Source organism: Ovis canadensis, chromosome 6, assembly GCF_042477335.2.
Source record: "Ovis canadensis isolate MfBH-ARS-UI-01 breed Bighorn chromosome 6, ARS-UI_OviCan_v2, whole genome shotgun sequence".
NCBI lineage: Eukaryota > Metazoa > Chordata > Mammalia > Artiodactyla > Bovidae > Ovis > Ovis canadensis.
Window position 1 is genome coordinate 62,369,553 of NC_091250.1, and position 18,116 is coordinate 62,387,668.

The 18,116-nt window shown below is 39.6% G+C and overlaps 1 protein-coding gene across 5 annotated transcripts in view; it reads left to right on the forward strand.

Annotated features, from left to right (window-relative positions):
- Nucleotides 1–18,116, forward strand: part of TBC1D19 (TBC1 domain family member 19) — a 146,893-nt gene that overhangs the window by 118,491 nt on the left and 10,286 nt on the right. For all 5 annotated transcript variants that reach the window (XM_069593819.1, XM_069593822.1, XM_069593821.1 and 2 more), the window contains 3 exons: nucleotides 10,857–10,889; nucleotides 12,807–12,916; nucleotides 14,958–15,049. In XM_069593819.1, the coding sequence (XP_069449920.1) occupies nucleotides 10,857–10,889; nucleotides 12,807–12,916; nucleotides 14,958–15,049 (235 nt within the window). The remainder of the gene's footprint in view (nucleotides 1–10,856; nucleotides 10,890–12,806; nucleotides 12,917–14,957; nucleotides 15,050–18,116) is intronic.

Here is an 18,116-nt window from a genome sequence, read left to right on the forward strand (position 1 = left end):
ACTGGCCAAGAATATGACAGGCTTTGAGATCAAAGAAATGTTTTAGGTGGTATGTGCCCTAGAGTGTTAATGAATTCATTGCTTCTTATGCCTCCTACTTTTGTGAGTCAGAATCTGACTTTGTCCTTTTTCAACAGAGCGGTCTATGTACGCTTTTCTGGAATCTTAAGCCCAGGTTAATCTTGATTAAGCAGAAGTGAACCTCTATTTAATACTGATGAAAGAAAGATTTTCTTAGGCTTAAGCTGATGCCCAAATGTGGTACTCTCCCTTTATAGTATAAAATACACTATAATTAGTGATCACTGGCTGTGTATTAAATACTATACTGTGATGTGCTTTGAATACATTAACTCACTGGTGCTTTAGTATTATACAGCCCAGTGAAGGTAGTATTATTTAACCTCACTTTTAAAAATGAAAATAGAGACTCAGAGTGTTAGTAACTTTCCTGGAGACACACAAGACCCAAATTCATGTCTGTATGACTTTGTGGGCCATTTGTAATTTCAACACTGAGTTATTGAGAGCCTCTTGTGTTATATTAATTGCTTATTCATAAATGAATCTTATACTTTAATATCATATATAAGCTATAGCATATCATATGATATAATGTAATATATGTATATGATCTATATTTATCATATGTATACATATATGTTATATGTATACACATGTATTCATGTGTATGTGATATATATTTAATATATATAATATATATATCTTATACTTTTATATCATATATAAGTATATGATTATAATTGCTTAAACTTCCATCATTAACAGCATATATTGAGCATCTCACTTGTAGAATATACTATGCTGGATGCTGAAGATAATACACAGTATGAATTGTGGCCCTTGCCTCAAATATAAACCTAGCTGTTTATACAGCAGCTATACATTTCAGAACTTGGGGGAAATGTGGTAAAAGTGTGATTAATCATGAGTCATCTTAAACAGAATTCCTTTTTGCTCTTTGGCAGTTGACTAATTCATTCACTCTAAGATCATGGCATCTGGTCCCATCACTTCATGGGAAATAGATGGGGAAACAGTGGAAACAGTGTCAGACTTTATTTTGGGGGCCTCCAAAATCACTGCAGATGGTGACTGCAGCCATGAAATTAAAAGATGCTTACTCCTTGGAAGAAAAGTTATTACCAACCTAGATAGCGTATTGAAAAGCAGAGACATTACTTTGCCAACAAAGGTCCGTCTAGTCAAGGCTATGGTTTTTCCAGTGGTCACGTATGTATGTGAGAGTTGGACTGTGAAGAAAGCTGAGTGCTGAAGAATTGATGTTTTTGAACTGTGGTGTTGGAGAAGACTCTTGAGAGTCCCTTGCACTGCAAGGAGATCCAACCAGGCCATTCTGAAGGAGATCAGCCCTGGGATTTCTTTGGAAGGAATGATGCTAAAGCTGAAACTCCAGAACTTTGGCCACCTCATGCGAAGAGTTGACTCATCGGAAAAGACTCTGATGCTGGGAGGGATTGGGGGCAGGAGGAGAAGGGGATGACAGAGGATGAGATGGCTGGATGGCATCACTGACTGGATGGACATGAGTCTGAGTGAACTCCGGGAGTTGGTGATGGACAGGGAGGCCTGGCATGCTGCGATTCATGGGGTCGAAAAGAGTCGGACACGACTGAGCAACTGAACTGAACTGAACACTTAGGACATCTTTAATTATTTTCTGTAGAAGACAAAGATAATGATAGTAACATCTTCATTGTTTTCTACCTTAACTTGCTTGCTCAAATGTTTCTGCAGTACTGAACAAAGGAAGTAAAAAATGTTTTTTAATGAGAATATAGGGGTTTTGTATAATACCAGCTGGCTGTGATATTTAGTTTTTATTTTTATTTATTTTTATTTTTTTATATTTATTTTAATTGGAGGCTAATTACTTTACAGTATTGTGATGGTTTTTGCCATAGATTGACATGAATCAGCCATGGGTGTACATGTGTTCCCCATCCTGAGCCCCCCTCCCACCTCCCTCCCTATCCCATCCCTCTGGGTTATCCCAGTGCACCAACCTGGTGCTCACCACCAGTGAGCACCCTGTCTCATGCATTGAACCTGGACTGGCGATCTGTTTCACATATGATAATATACACGTTTCAATGCTATTTTCTCAAATCATCCTGCCCTTGTCTTCTCCCACAGAGTCCAAAAGACTTCTGTACATCTATGTCTCTTTTGCTGTCTTGCATATAGGGTTATCGTTACCATCTTTCTAAATTCCATATATATGCGTTAGTATACTGTATGATATTTAGTTTTTAGAAGGATATAATGCATATTTCTATTTCTGTAAAGTATCAAAATATGCCTCTATTTATGAACTTATTTTTCTTGCTTAGTTTTTCTTTCATGTGTTAACATGATTAGATGAAGATGAACTTTTAAAAGTATTTGTTAAAAGTTTATAGTCAGTAAAGGAAATAAAACAAAGCTGCATTTAGGGAAGATAGAAAAAGATGGGTATTCACAAGAGAAAAAAGAGACTTAACCAAAGATATAAACAGAGGGAGAGATTAAAGAAGAAAAATCGTCTTTGGGCCCTCCTAAGTGTTCCCACGGACGGAGGAGCCTGGTGGGCTGCAATCCATGGGGTCGCTAAGAGTCGGACACAACTGAGCAACTTCACTTTCACTTTTCACTTTCATGCATTGGAGAAGAAAATGGCAACCCACTCCAGTGTTCTTGCCTGGAGAACCCCAGGGACGGGGGAGCCAGGTGGGCTGCCATCTCTGGGGTCACACAGAGTCGGACACGACTGAAGTGAGTTAGCAGCAGCAGCAGCAGCAGCAAGTGTTCCCTTAAACTAAAGCTGGTGGCTATAGTGTCATTAAGAATATTGGCCTTCAGCGTGTATCTAATCTGGTTTTCAATTTTTTGTTTTTAGAAAGCAAAAGACCTTTAGTAGTAGCAGTAGTAGTGTTACTTGCATAGTTGTATCCGACTCTTTTCGACCCCACAAATTATAGCCTGCCAGTCTCCTCTGTCCATGGGATTCTCCAGGCAAGAATACTGGAGTGGATTGCCATTCCCTTCCCCAGAGGATCTTCCTGACCCAGGGATTGAATCTGGGTCTTCTGCATTGCAGGCAGATTTTTTTTTTTTTTTTTTTTTTTACCATCTGAGCTTAGGGAAGTCCTTAAAAGACCTTTAAGTTGGTAAAGAATGTTACCATTCTCATGGTACAATACTCATATATTCAGTTTTCCTCAGCTCTCACAAATTTTTCTATATTTGCCCTAGACATAATTGTTAAATGTAGAATTCTGGAGTTTGATGATATTTTGGAGACAGTCTTAGTCCCTTTTTTTGTTGTTCAGTCACTAAGTCTGGTTTGACTCTTTGTGACTCTATGGACTGCAGCACACCAGGCTTCCCTATCCTTCCACTATCTCCCAAAGCTTGCTCAAACTCATGTCCATGGAGTCGGTGATGCCATCCAACCATCTCATCTTCTGTTGTCCCTTCTCCTCCTGCCCTCAGTCTTTCCCAGCATCAGGGTCTTTTCCAATGAGGTGGCTCTTTGCATCAGGTGGCCTAAGTATTGGAGCTTCAGCTTCAGCATCAGTCCTTTCAATTAGTCCCTTTTAATGACAACCAATTACTGAAGCTCATGAGGTTTGATGACTTTCCTAAAGTTATCCAGCTAGTTTGATAAGCCCACAATGGAATCCTCATCTCCCAACTAGAGACCAATAAATTTCTTGCTCCATCTCTATTCATCATATACTTATTCATCTAGCCTTCACTCATTCAGCAAGGGAGAAGGAAATGGCAACCCATTCCAGTATTCTTGCCTGGAGAATCCCATGGACATAGGAGCCTGGTGGGCTGCCGTCTCTGGGGTCGCGCAGAGTTGGACACGACTGAAGCGACTTAGCAGCAGCAGCAGCATTCAGCAAAAGTATATTCATTATTAACCATGTTTGTGGCACCATAAAATGCATAAAAGGTGAATAAAACATATTTACTGCCCTCAGCAACAATCTGTTAAACAGTTAATTATAACACAAAATACAGTGAAATTATAGTGATGGAAATACGAACAAAGTGCCATAAGAATTTTTGCAGAAGAAATCAGCATTTAATTAGGATTAAGAGATTGTGGTATGTTTTTCTGAGATTATACTTATCCTTAGCAAGGTTTTGATAGACATTAAAGCAATTCATTGTACAGAATTACAAAGTTCAAAGCTATCAAAGTATGAAAATGCATGATGTGTTCTGATGATGAGTAATCTAGCATGGCTGTATCACAGTAGGTACAGAATCAAGATGACAAAGGAGAGGCAGATGTATCTCAGATTGCCATCATGAATGGCTAATACCAGATCAAAGTTTTTGAATTTCACTCTGTAGACACTTAGCCTATATTATAAGGCTAGAATGTGAATTCCATAAATAGAAAAAATGATATATTCAGCTTAATTTCTCCAGAGGCTACAGAGTAAGTTTTTAAACATTGGTTAATTGGGTGAGTAGAAACTCAGCAAATATTTGGTGTGTGGATGAATGGTCAGGGGAAAATCCTCGATGGATATAGAGGACTTTTTCATGGTCTCACCAACATTTTAGAAGATAACCAGAACCATTACAATAGTTTGTTGGAAGGCAGAGAGTTTGGGGAAAGGGTTACCACTTTGGAGGCTCTTACAGACTATAGGTCAGAGTTCATCAGAGCCTGAACTCAGTCCTGGCAGTCGGAAGGAAGTGGACAGTTGAAAAACGGTAGAGGTAGATTCTCTAGGACTTCATATATTCATTCCACAAACAAACACTAAATGAATACCTTTTATATTTGGGGCATTAAGCTTGCCTCTGGGGATGGAGATAAATAAGGAAAAGTTTTTGTACTCAAGTGATTTATTACAGTCAGTTCAGTTCAGTTGCTCAGTTGTGTCTGACTCTTTGCGACCCCATGAATCGCAGCATGCCAGGCCTCCCTGTCCATCACCAACTCTTGGAGTTCACTCAGACTCATGTCCATCGAGTCAGTGATGCCATCCAGCCATCTCATCCTCTGTCATCCCCTTCTCCTCCTGCCCCCAATCCCTCCCAGCATCAGTCTTTTCCAATGAGTCAACTCTTCACATGAGGTGGCCAAAGTACTGGAGTTTCAGCTTTAGCATCATTTCTTCCAAAGAAATCCCAGGGCTGATCTCCTTCAGAATGGACTGGTTGGATCTCCTTGCAGTCCAAGGGAGTCTCAAGAGTCTTCTCCAACACCAGATTGGAAGAGAGAAAAACAAAAGTAATTATAGTATAAGAGAACAAAACATCATTCGTTAAGTTCTGACTTTGCATCAAGTGTTGTGCTAGGCATATTACATACATCCTCTTATTTAATCTTTACAGCCCCACTGGTATTGTCCTCATTTTGTAGATAAAGGAAAGTCTGTTCCTAACTTGGAGGGTCCAGGCCATAAGTACAATTGAAAAGTGAAAGTGATAGTCACTCAGTTGTGTCTGACTCTGTGACCCATGGGCTGTAGAGTCCATGGGATTCTGTAGGCAAGAATACTGGAATGGGTAGCCTTTCCCTTCTCCAGGGGATCTTCCCAACCCAGGGATCAAACCCAGGTCTCCTGCATTGCAGGCAGATTCTTTACCAGCTGAGCCACAAGGGAAGCCCAAGAATACTGGAGTGGGTAGCCTATCCCTTCTCCAGCAGATCTTCTCTACCCAGGAATTGAACCAGGGTCTCCTGCATTGCAGGTGGATTCTCTACCAACTGAGATAACAGGGAAGCCCAGTACAATTGGAAGCCCACCTACTATAAGTCTAGACTTTCAGAAGTTATAAGTGAAGCTAATAAACTGCTAAGTAAATTCTACTTGGTTTTCTTGTCTTAATAAATATACCTTTATAACAATCTGGGGGGGCGAGTTTCAAATTCAGAATGCTTGAGACTCCTCAGAAGTCCCTAGCTTGTGGTATCTCCCACCCACTTCTGACCATGGCTCTACCCCATACCTGGACAGACATGTCCAAGCTCTGTTCACATACTCCACAAATGACCACCCTTTGACCACCTCTCCATCCTGAGGCCAGCATCCATCAGGAGAGTAGCTCCACTGAAGAGGCTGTGCAGGCCCTGGGCGCTGGCTAAGGGCTTCTGGGCTGGGGTATCAGAGTCTTGGGGTTGTGTTCTGAAAGGAGGGACATGGATTCTGGGTGAGGGGTATAGTCAGAGGAGGGCCATAACAGGCCTCTTACTCCCAAGCCCCGCTGCCTTGGTCTAAGAACAGTACTGGATAAGGAAAAGGGAGAAATAAGCAACCTAAGTATACACAGGTAGGAAGTGGAGCCAGAATTGTGCAGGGTTATCCAGGCGCACAGAGGAGAAGGGGCACCTCAATCAGTCAGGGGAATCAGCTGACACAAGAGTACTGACCAATGAGTGACTGGGGATGGAAAGTAGGAGTCTGTCCAGGGGATCTTTCTAGAAGGAGTATTGTTTAAAATCTCTAAGCTGTGGGGCTGGGATGTGGCTGCAAGTGTAGAGGAGCATTTACAGCCCTTTTCCTAAGGTCCAGAAGCTGAAAGGGTGGCAGTCAGTTTGGCAGGATTAGAATTGTGCTCACAGGGAAGAAAAAAGAAGCTCTGTTAGACAGTGGCTGAATCCTGAAGAGTTAAGCCTTCTTTATCGTAAAGGGACAAGAAAGGAACACAATCACATTTAGGTATAAGGGCTGAGGGAGGACTAGAAAGCAAAGCTTTCTTCCTTGAAGCCTAGGGAGGCAAGGAGTTATTTACAGAACTAGACAGTCCAGAAGGAGGCGCAGGAAACTGGGCTTTCACTGTCTGAATTATGGGTTAATAAGGAGAATGCTAGTGGAAGGAAGGAGAAAACAAGTATGACAGTCTTGCAAAGCAGCTATATTTAAGAAGTGTGCAGAAGAGAGAACTAACCCAAAAGACAACAGAACGAAAACCTGAGCAGCAGAAGCTTCTGCGACTGGGAGCCTGATCTGCACGGGGTCTGGTGGGCTCAGTCTAGAGAAGGGACTTTCAGTTGCTGGGGGGCAGGACACACACACACACAGGAGATGTTAGCAATCAGGAGTTGGGATGAGAGGAGTGGAAACCAGATTATAAGGAATTGGGGATACATAATGAGGAAGTAAAGGAAGTTAATTCAGATCATGTTTTTAAAATTAAGTTTGACTTCAAGAGGAGAGAGATTAGACATTTGTTTGACAGGAATGTAAGGTCCAGGAAAAAAATGGACATGTCCTCCTTCTCCTCTTTTTGTTATTAATGAAGGTATTTATAATGTCTTTGGCTGAAAGGTTGCAGTGAAAATAGAGACTGGAGAGAGGAGTGCTTGCATAAGACCTAGCCACCCCTTTCCTCTGCTCTTCCACTAGTAGGAGTGAGAGCCGATGCCACCACTCTCTGCCTTCGGGCCATCCACCTCAGGAAACGTCCCGGTTCATGCCAGTCGCCGCACGAAGCCCAGGGCCTCCAGGTCACCCCTTCGCAGGTGACTCTCACCTCCAGAGCTTCAGTGCCTCTTAAGACCACCTCCCTTACCCGGCCTTGTCCTCTCCGCCCCCCTTGCCTCCGTTATTCCTCTTCGTGGTTTTGTCACTGGCTGACATACGTGCTCTTATTTCATCATGGCTTTCCTGTCCTTGATAAAAAGTAAGCTCCAGATCTCAGAGCAGTGTCTGGCACATAGTAGAAACTCAGTACGTATTTGTTAAATGATAAACGGAAAAGGCAGGGGAAGGAAAATCGGTGGGACAGGATTCCAAAGCAGAGGTTGGCAAACTTTTCCTGTAAAAGGCCAAATAGTAAATATGTAAAATTTTGTTGGCCACAAACAGTCTCTACTTCTTAATACTCTTTATTGTTTTCTAAAATAATCTTTCAAAAATGTAAAATCCATGCTTAGCCCACAGACCACACATAGACAAGCCACAGATCTGACCTTAATTTCTGTGAGTAAAAGTGAAGGAAACGGGATTAAAAACAAAGGTGAAGATGGTAGCTCTGAAAAAGGAAAAGGAGGTGTCTCCCTCTGAAGACCTCCCTAAAGGGCAATGAGAAAAAAGATGAAAGGTGTGCAGAACCTTTGAGGTAAAGAACAGATAAGCAAGAGAATTTATTTCAGTGGCATCAGCCTCAGCTTGGGTTGCGGGGGATGAATTCTGCAGTTGGGTGTGAAGCACTTGAAGAGTAGGAAAGTTCTGAGAGAACAGGGAAGCTAATTACATAGAGATAAATAAGGAAAATGATAAACATGGTGGGATTCAGACAGAGTTGAACAACATGAATCTGTGTTGTGTTCTGGAAGACAAGGGGAAAATGGGAAAAGGTAGATCCTGAGAATTATATCTTATGAAGTTTGAGTGATGCTGCACAAAATTTTAAAGGCAGTTGGCCTGGCATACTAGTTCAGAATAATATTTTGTTTTCCTCATACTCTTTTTTGATAAAATTGCCTCTAGAATCATCATAGAAATATGAGTTAACTTGTGAATAATAATATCAGTAATTGCCTTTATTTATGAATGGCTAAGCTATACTTGTCTATGCATGTGTACTCAGTCGCTTCAGTCATGTCCGACACTTTGCGACCCCATAGACTGTAGCCCACCAGGCTCCTCTGTCCCTGGGAATTCTCCAGACAGAAATACTGGAGTGGGTTGCCATGCGCTTCTCCAGGGGATCTTTCTGACCTGGGGATTGAAACCTCATCTCCTGCATCTCCTGCATTGCAGGTGGATTCTTTACCCACTGAGCCACCTGGGAAGCCCAAACTGTAGTCATTATCTCTCATTCAGTCACTTAGGTAGTTCTAGTATTATCTCTCGGAGAAGGCGATGGCACCCCACTCCAGTACTCTTGCCTGGAAAATCCCATGGATGGAGGAGCCTGGTAGGCTGCAGTCCATGGGATCTAGAAGAGTCGGACACCACTGAGCGACTTCACTTTCACTTTTCACTTTCCTGCATTGGAGAAGGAAATGGCAACCCACTCCAGTGTTCTTGCCTGGAGAATCCCAGGGACGGGGGAGCCTGGTGGGCTGCCGTCTATGGGGTTGCCCAGAGTCAGACACGACTGAAGCGGCTTAGCAGCAGCAGCAGCAACAGTATTATCTCTGATATACAAGATGAGGAAATTGAGAATTAGGGGAGTTAAGAAACAAGGCCCGCAATGTTCTTAAATGATAGAGCTATATGAACCCAACCAAGCCTGTCTGACACCTGGTCTGTGCTCTTAGTGTACCTCAGTAGGGTGTTGACCAGTGGATTATTGTCAGTGTGGAAGGAGGTCTCTAGTGACAAGTCCTGTCCTCTCTTGTTCAGCATGTTTTGATGCTCTAGATGAGGACATAGATAGTGCATTTATCAAACTTTCCAGCAATGCACACCCAGGAAGAAGAGGGACTACATTAGATAACAGGATGAGGATCCAGGATTGTCTCAAATTGGAACGGTTCACCAAAGAGGAAATGTAATAGATATAAGAATACAGCCCTTTACTTATGTGAGAAAAACTGCACAAGTATGCTATGCTTTAGCTCTAGGGTGTGTGGGGAAGAAAAATGCTTGAAGGCTTTCGTCACCCACTTTGACTGTGGTGAACTGTAGGTTGTCCAGAGGAGAATAGAATAGAGAAACTATTCAGGACCACTTCACCTGGGGAACTGTTAGAGGAACTCGTAAAGTCTCAGAACAACAACAAGAAAAACAAAAAACACACACAGAAAACCCAGCCTGGTGGTGATGGTGTTGGGAGTGGGGGAAATAACAGTCAGTGTCCTCCAATGTTTCTGAAAGTTTTTATAGAAGATAAGTTAGGCTAGTTCTGACCAAAAAGGTCAGAACTAGGAGTAGTAAGTGGGGATTACTAGGAGCCAGAGTTTGACTGTGTATGAGAAGTAACTCCCCCTAAATTAAACCTGTTCAAAATTTTAACTGGTTTCAATGGGAATTAATGTGTCCCCTATTGCTGAATGTGTTTTAGTCTGAGACTGAACAATCATTTGTTAGAACTTACTCTAGACGACCTCTAAAGGCTCTGCCAACACCATGGTTTTGCCTCTGAAAATGTCAGATGAATAAAGCATTCCCTTATTATTTTTCAAAATAGTAAACTCATTTTTCTCCTGTGTTTGCAGCCTGATCTAGTACTGTGTTAGATATATGGTGGTGTATAGATTACAGAACTTCTGTTTTGAACTTAAGCTGTCCAAGTTCTGATTTTTCACTTAGAATGTGACAAGGTGTTTAGCACACCAAGTCAGGCTTCAAGTATTTCTTTTAAATGGATGTGTTCTTTTGTATAATTCTTGCCAAAGATTACACTGAATTTGTACCATATTCCTACCAATGTTTTTTCCAAATCACATCCTATGATGTAACTTTTGGTAAGTTTAAAGGGAATATATTTATATAAGAGGTACCTTGAAATGCTCACTTATCTTTTAACAAATTAAATCTAATATCCAGGTTGAAGTTGTTTCAAGAAAGACAGTCTATTGGCTTTCTGAGACCATTAGTTAGTTCTTAAACTTGGTGCTGTGGTCTGCCTTGTTGTTATTATAACACATATATTCATAGTCTTAATTTTCAGCTTTATCAATAGAAAGTTAACCGGATATGTATTGAAAACCTCTTGATTGCTTCTCTAAAGCTGTTAAAAAGCACGTCATTTTTGTTGGTTACCATCACTAAGTCTTTCTGACATTCATGAACAAAGTTGAAGCAAAAATAGTAAAGCTCTCTATTTTTGGTTTTAAATCCCTAAAGTTTACCTAATAAATAATTCAATGGGTATACTAATTGAAAAGAAATACTTTTTTTTTTTAGGTGTAATCCCTTTTCATGGATTTTCAATGTATGGTAAGTGAGGCTTTAAAATACTCACTGTTTTACTACACTTTAGAAAATTTAAACATGAACCTCACACTTTATATTGCATCACCCACACATTCAACAATGTTATTGTGAACTTTCAAACATTGGGTTTGGTATTTGTTTATATGTCCAATTAAAATTTTGCTGAGATGATGATTGCTTGTGAAATTAAACATACCATGAAAATGGTTCTATGGTTTACCATTTTCTAATTCACTAGAAATTAGAAATATACACTGATATTTAGTTTTAATAGCTGTAAAAATTCCTAAACTAATTCCCGTAAGTCTTTTTGAAAAATACTAGATCAGAAAAAAATGCAAAGGGAGGGACAACACCGAGTGAGCTCATGATTTCTTCAGACTGGCTGGTATGCAGAGCAACAGTTACGCTGAAGTATGCGGTCATCCTGAGCACACACGACAGACACGTGTGCAGGTTTGAGAGCCCTGAGCACCTTTCTGCCTCACATGTCTTTGAATGAGGAATGCAAGAAGCGTCACAAAGTTAAGCAAGAAGGAGAACTCTTTCTCTCTTAATGCCATTCAATTTTTCATTTATCTGCGTTACATATGAACTTGTTGAAGATTCTTGTCCCAACTATTCCTCCTCCCCAACCTTTAGAGTAAACAGAAATATAAAGTTTACCTTTGTAAAAAGAATCAGCAATAACACTCTTCTTTGTAAAAAAAAAACAAAAACCCTCGAGTGTTCAGCATCATACCATCATGGTGAATGACATCATATAAAACCTTTAAAACCGGCATACAACAAAAAGAATTCAGAGTGTCTAGGAATTTTGTATTATGCTTCGCTTGGCTTTATTCTCTTGAGCCACCAAAATTTCATAACATAATACGTACTGTTATAGTGAGGTTCCAGCATATTTCTCTTTTATAAATATGTGAGGAATTTAAAATAGAAAACCTAGCAAGGGTAAGAATATAAATTTTTATCTTTAATAATAAAATGTAAGCCCTTTAATCCTTTTATTTTAATAATCCCAACTGCAAGCATTTTTCAAGTAAATAGTTTTTAAAAGGTGTACTTGAGTGATTTAGAGAACAGTTAATGATGTCAGGAAGTTTAAATTTTCTAACAATTCTCAGAGTACAAAATACATCATTGACTCCTGCCTGTTCACAGATGAAATAATCATATTGTCAGGTTGGCATCTGATTTTAAAAATCTGACTTTCTGACATTCAGCTGTGGGCTATCTGGTTGAGCTGACCCACCTGTGCTTAATTGCCATAAACAGTGCAAAAGAAAATTTAATTCAGATTCATTAGAGATTGTTATCACAAACAAAAAATTCATTAGAGAAATAAATTCTTAGAGTTGTTTTACTTTAAGCCTATGAAAACTGTCTAGAAACATATTGGGATATGCCAGTGTTGACCAATAGCCTGTTAATCAGAATTCTAATTTTCAAATTCCATCAGTTGAAGACCAACTTTCTAAAAGCTAGTCATAAATGATCTTATATTTTACTTACCTGACGTCAAATTTTAAAAAATTTGAAAGATCCTTTATGGGACAAAGTAAAAATGAATTGCCTGGATGTCACTTTGTTATTACTTCAATTTAAAAAGAGAGAGATTTTATGTAATTTTTAAAAGTTACTTTGAATTTTTAATACCCTTATGTGGTTCCATTGTGTTATTCTACTGTTGGGATTATAAAACATTTTATAATTTACTCCATTTAAAAAAATTTTTAATGATAGTTTTTACATGTGCATATATTCCCTTTTCAACATGAAAAAAGAATATATATGATTTTAAACTTGAATGAATATTATTACCATAAAATATTTATTTATTCTTTATGTTTTGTGAACTTATCTTTTCAATTACAGTACTTCTGCAGTTTTATCAATTAGTTTTTCTTATTCTTTCAGTTGCACCACTTTGTTTTCTATACCATGAACCTTCCAAACTGTATCAGATATTCCGTGAGATGTATGTGCGTTTTTTCTTCAGGCTTCATTCCATCTCTTCTCATCCTTCTGTAAGTTCATAAAAAATTGGATCAAACCAGACTCTGATTTGTTCTTTTTTACCTTAAGATAAACAAATTGTCAAGCATCACTTTCCTATGGAAAAAAATGAAAGAATAAATCGATACTTAAATAGTTTTAGTAATAATGACAAAAAAAGTCCTTTATCACTTGCATTTAAATTATCTTTTATATGTTGAAAGAATAAACATAGCAATGTCTGTATTGTTTTCTTTGACAAAGAGGGACACGTGTTTTGAACACTGGTTTGCTCACCTCTGGAATGAGGTTAGTGCTGAGTTTCCGTGGTGCTGTAAAGAAGAGCACGAAGCACTTGGGTAGTACTTGGCTCATGGCAGGTGTTCAGTAAATAGATGGCTGTTGTTTTTATTGTCATTATGATCCTCATCATCTTTGTTAATGAAAATTAAACATTTGTTTGTCCCTTATTTTTCAGTATTGTGTTTGACTAATTATCCTTTATCAAACTAGATATTTTCTTTGTGTTTGTTCAATAGATGGCCCCTTGGCCTTAACAAGAAATTCAAGGAGAAGCATACTGGGAGTCGTTATCTGTTTTATTTTGGCCGACCCTTTATCGTATCTTCCCTCCCCACTCCTACCCTCCTTAACCTGAATAAAAACAAGTATTTATTTCAGTTATACTTTTTCTGTCTTTGGGCCTGCTTTGGTCTGCTTGTGAGTAACTTGACTGACACTCCCAAAGAAACATTAAAATTGGAATGTGTCAGGGCTACCAGGTTTCCTGAAAGAGAAGATTGTCACACTGCTACTAAGCTAAATAGCAGTTCCTCATACCTCCTCCCCATTTTACTCCTGTGTATTCCTAGTCCACCTTCCTCTGTCTGGTGTTGCTCTCAAACATTGCTGATGAAAGATGGCAAATGACAGAAATCCAGGATGTCACAGATGAGCAAATGAAGTGCTACCAGACTATCATGGGTCTCTTCCCTCTGAGATAACTTGATTTAGTGTCTGTATTGCAATAATGTTTAATCTAGAATAACCAAAAATATGTTATAATTCTCTTTTCTAATAAGTCATACTTAGCATCAGATTTCTTACTCTCATGTTTTATTTTCATACTTCAGACTTTAAAAAGATTTTTTATTTTAAAGTTTTAAAACTCTGGCTATTTCTTCTGTGCCTCCATGCTGACCCTAAACTGTCCTCTTCCAGCTGACTGGGACAGCCCTGCCTCTGCCCTTTATTCAGTGAAATAAAGACTTACAGGCAATCCTCTCCTTTTCTGGCTTGCAGCCAGACTGAACTGTTTAGAACCACGACAGCCTTACTTCTTTAGAAACTCAAAAAGAGGATTAGAACTTCCTTACAAAGAACAATCCTGAGGAATGTTGAACTGCAAGAAAGACTTTATTCAGAGTTGTCAAGTAATTAATGCACTTGAAAACCCATCTGCTTTGTACTCTACAGTGAGATTTCAGTTTTTTAAAAAACCATCCTTATACTCAGTAATCAAACATTCTTGTTTGATGACTTCCTGACAGAAATTTCAAGCAGTCAGTCTTTCCCTGGGGATGGGTTTGATGAAAGAGTAAAAAAAGCAGGAAATATTTTCCCTGATGGGCGAGGCAGCTGAAAGAAAGGAGCATATGGAGGAAGAAAGGAAGGGTGTGGCTACAGCGCCAGAGAAATACCTGGAAATTGGACTGCATCCAGAAAAAGCTAATGTTGCTGAGCCTAAGTGATAATGTATGACTTATAGAGTAGCAGGCTTTCTAGAAAATGATGTTTTTCTTGAATTCTGAACATTACTATATGCCAGCTTATGCAGGGAGCCTCTTATTGTTAAAAAGGAGGCTCCTTAGCATATTTATAAGAGTGAGTATCCATAAAGAGGGATAAACTTATTTTTAATGTTTTAGAGACCATTGGTGCATTTCCTGTCTTTGGCTCTTAAACAATACTGATATTGATCATCTTTTTCTCATTTCTGTCTGAGTACTTTGATGGCAGAGTTCATTTTTAAATACTAAGTTATGCGTTTCTCTTGTGACTTATTGTATCCAGGGTATTGTGTCGCTCTGTCTGCTGTTTGAAACTCTTCTGCAAACTTATCTCCCCCAACTCTTTTATCATCTGCGAGAAATTGGGGCTCAACCGTGAGTATTTTTCTCTCCTAATTGAAGAATAGATTGATATCAGAAGGCTCTTTTTAATCATCAAAGATGCAGTGATTTTTTTCAGAGAAATTAACATTTTCCCCAATAAAACAATAATTGCTGCTGCTGCTAAGTCGCTTCAGTCGTGTCCGACTCTGTGCGACCCCATGGACTGCAGCCTACCAGGCTCCTCTGTCCATGGGATTTTCCAGGCAAGAGTACTGGAGTGGGTTGCCATTGCCTTCTCCGAGAAAGAGGTACAGAGTAGTTGGTTTAACACAATGAGGTGCCAGCGAACTTTTAGAATCTAATACATAGGGTAAAGGAGTGACCTAATGATATGCAAGTTAAAAAGTTCACTCTTAAAGTCTGAGAAATTGACAGAAGCAGCCTGTGTGTGCAGGCCTCTCTGTCCCTGGGATTCTCCAGGCAAGAATACTGGAGTGGGTTGCCGTTTCCTTCTCCAAAACAATAATTATCAAGTAGTAAATTATAACACAACTTTGTGCCAAAAATTCTTGGAAGACTTACCAAAATCCTGATAAATTCTTATTTGCTTGTATTTTTGTGCTTGGTACAAGAATCACCAGAGAACTAATTCCAGTTCATAGTGAAAAATGGTGACCAAACTGAGGTAAAAATCTGTGGAAACAAACACTACCTGAGAAATATGATAATACTAAAATTGTCAGTTTAGGCCAGATTTATCAGAAGACAACTTTGAAAGCCAGATCAGTTAAAGTTTGCCATCTTTCACTAGTGAAAAACTAAATCAGTTATCTACTAATGGTTGTACACTGTGATTTTTCCTTCCAAAAGCTTGAATTTTTGTTTATTTATCTGAGTGTGAGTTATCAGCAAATATCCCAGTACGAGTTATCAGTGAATAGGTCGGGTACCTGTGGACCTCATTATCATTGGCTCTCTTTTCTTGTTTTCAATTGACAATGTCCGTGGCAATGGCACCCCACTCCACTACTCTTGCTGGAGAATCCCATGGACGGGGGAGCCTGGTGGGCTGCAGTCCATGAGGTTGTGAAGAGTTGGACACGACTGAGCGGCTTCACTTTCACTTTTCACTTTCATGCATTGGAGAAGGCAATGGCAACCCACTCCAGTGTTCTTGCTGGAGAATCCCATGGATGGAGGAGCCTGGAAGGCCACAGTCCTTGAGGTTGCGAAGAGTTGGACACGACTGAGCGACTTCACTTTCACTTTTCACTTTCCTGCATTGGAGAAGGAAATGGCAACCCGCTCCAGTGTTCTTGCTGGAGAATCCCATGGACGGGGGAGCCTGGTGGGCTGCCGTCTATGGGGTTGCACAGAGTCGGACACGACTGAAGTGAAATATATATATATATAATATATATAATATACTTACAATATAATATATATAATATATATATGTTTTTATTTCATGTATTTGACACTGTTTTTAGGAGAATTGATCTGTTTATCATTATGTAATGTCTTTTCCTAATAATAAATCTATGTCTGATATAGCCATTCCAGCTTTCTTTTTATTAAAATTTATATAGTGTATTCTTTTCTGTCCTTCTACTTTTAGCGTGTTGATTATATTTATTGTATCATCTTTAGTGTACTGATGTCTTTACTTCTTGGGCTTCCCTTGTGGCTCAGCTGGTAAAGAATCTGCCTGCAATGTGGGAGACCAGGGTTCAATCCCTGGGTTGGGAAGATCCCCTGGAGAAGGGAAAGGCTACCCACTCCCTGGAGAATTCCATGGACTGTAGTCCATGGGGTCACAAAGAGTTGGGCACGACTGAACTGTGTCTGATATAGCCATTCCAGCTTTCTTTTAATTAGAGTTTGTATCGTGTATTCTTTTCTGTCCTACTTTTAGTATATTGATTATCAATGTCTCTGCTTTTCAGGTGGCTTTCTTATCAAAAGTATATTCAGGTCTTTCATTGTGGCAGTTTAATTGGTGTGTTTATTCCATTTATATTTAATGTAATTGGTATTGGGTTAAAATAATAACAGTTGATACCATTTACTATTTTGATAGACTTTTTTGTTTGTTCCATATGCTCTTCATCCTTTTTTCCCCTCTTTTCCTGCCTACTTTTGAATATTTTTGATTCCATTTTTATCTCCAGTATTGAGTTATTATTTATACCTTTTAAAAAATATTTTTTGATAATGTCTGTCTTAGTTCAGTCTGGTACAACATATTACTATAAACTGTATGGCTTACGAACAACAGAAATTTATTTCTCACAGTTTTGGAGACTGGAAGTCTAAGATCAAGTAGATAGTATGGTCGAGTTCCAGAGAGGACCTTCTTCTAGGTTGCAGACTGCTGACTTCTCATTGTATCCTCATGTGATGGAGAGCACAGAGGAAAAACAACCTGTCACATAACTTTATGAAGTCACTAATCCCAATCATGAGAACCTACTTCATCTTCAGTTCAGTTCAGTTCAGTTGCTCAGTCATGTCTGACTCTTTGCAACTCCATGAATCACAGCACGCCGGGCCTCCCTGTCCATCACCAACTCCCAGAGTTCACCAAAACTCATGTCCATCGAGTCAGTGATGCCGTCCAGCCATCTCATCCTCAGTCGTCCCCTTCTCCTCCTGTCCTCAATCCCTCCCAGCATTAAGGTCTTTTCCAGTGAGTCAACTCTTCGCATCAGGTAGCCAAAGTATTGGAGTTTCAGCTTCAGCATCAGTCCTTCCAATGAACACCCAGGACTGATCTCCTTTAGGATGGACTGGTTGGATCTCCTTGCAGCCCAAGGGACTCTCAAGAGTCTTCTCCAACACCACAGTTCAAAAGCATCAATTCTTCGGTGCTCAGCTTTCTTCACAGTTCAACTCACATCCATACATGACCACTGGAAAAACCATAGCCTTGACTAGATGGCACTTTGTTGGCAAAGTAATGTCTCTGCTTTTCAATATGCTATCTAGGTTGGTCACAACTCTCCTTCCAAGGAGTAAGCATCTTTTAATTTCATGGCTGCAATCACCATCTGCAGTGATTTTGGAGCCCCCCAAAATAAAGTCTGACCCTGTTTCCACTGTTTCCCCATCTATTTCC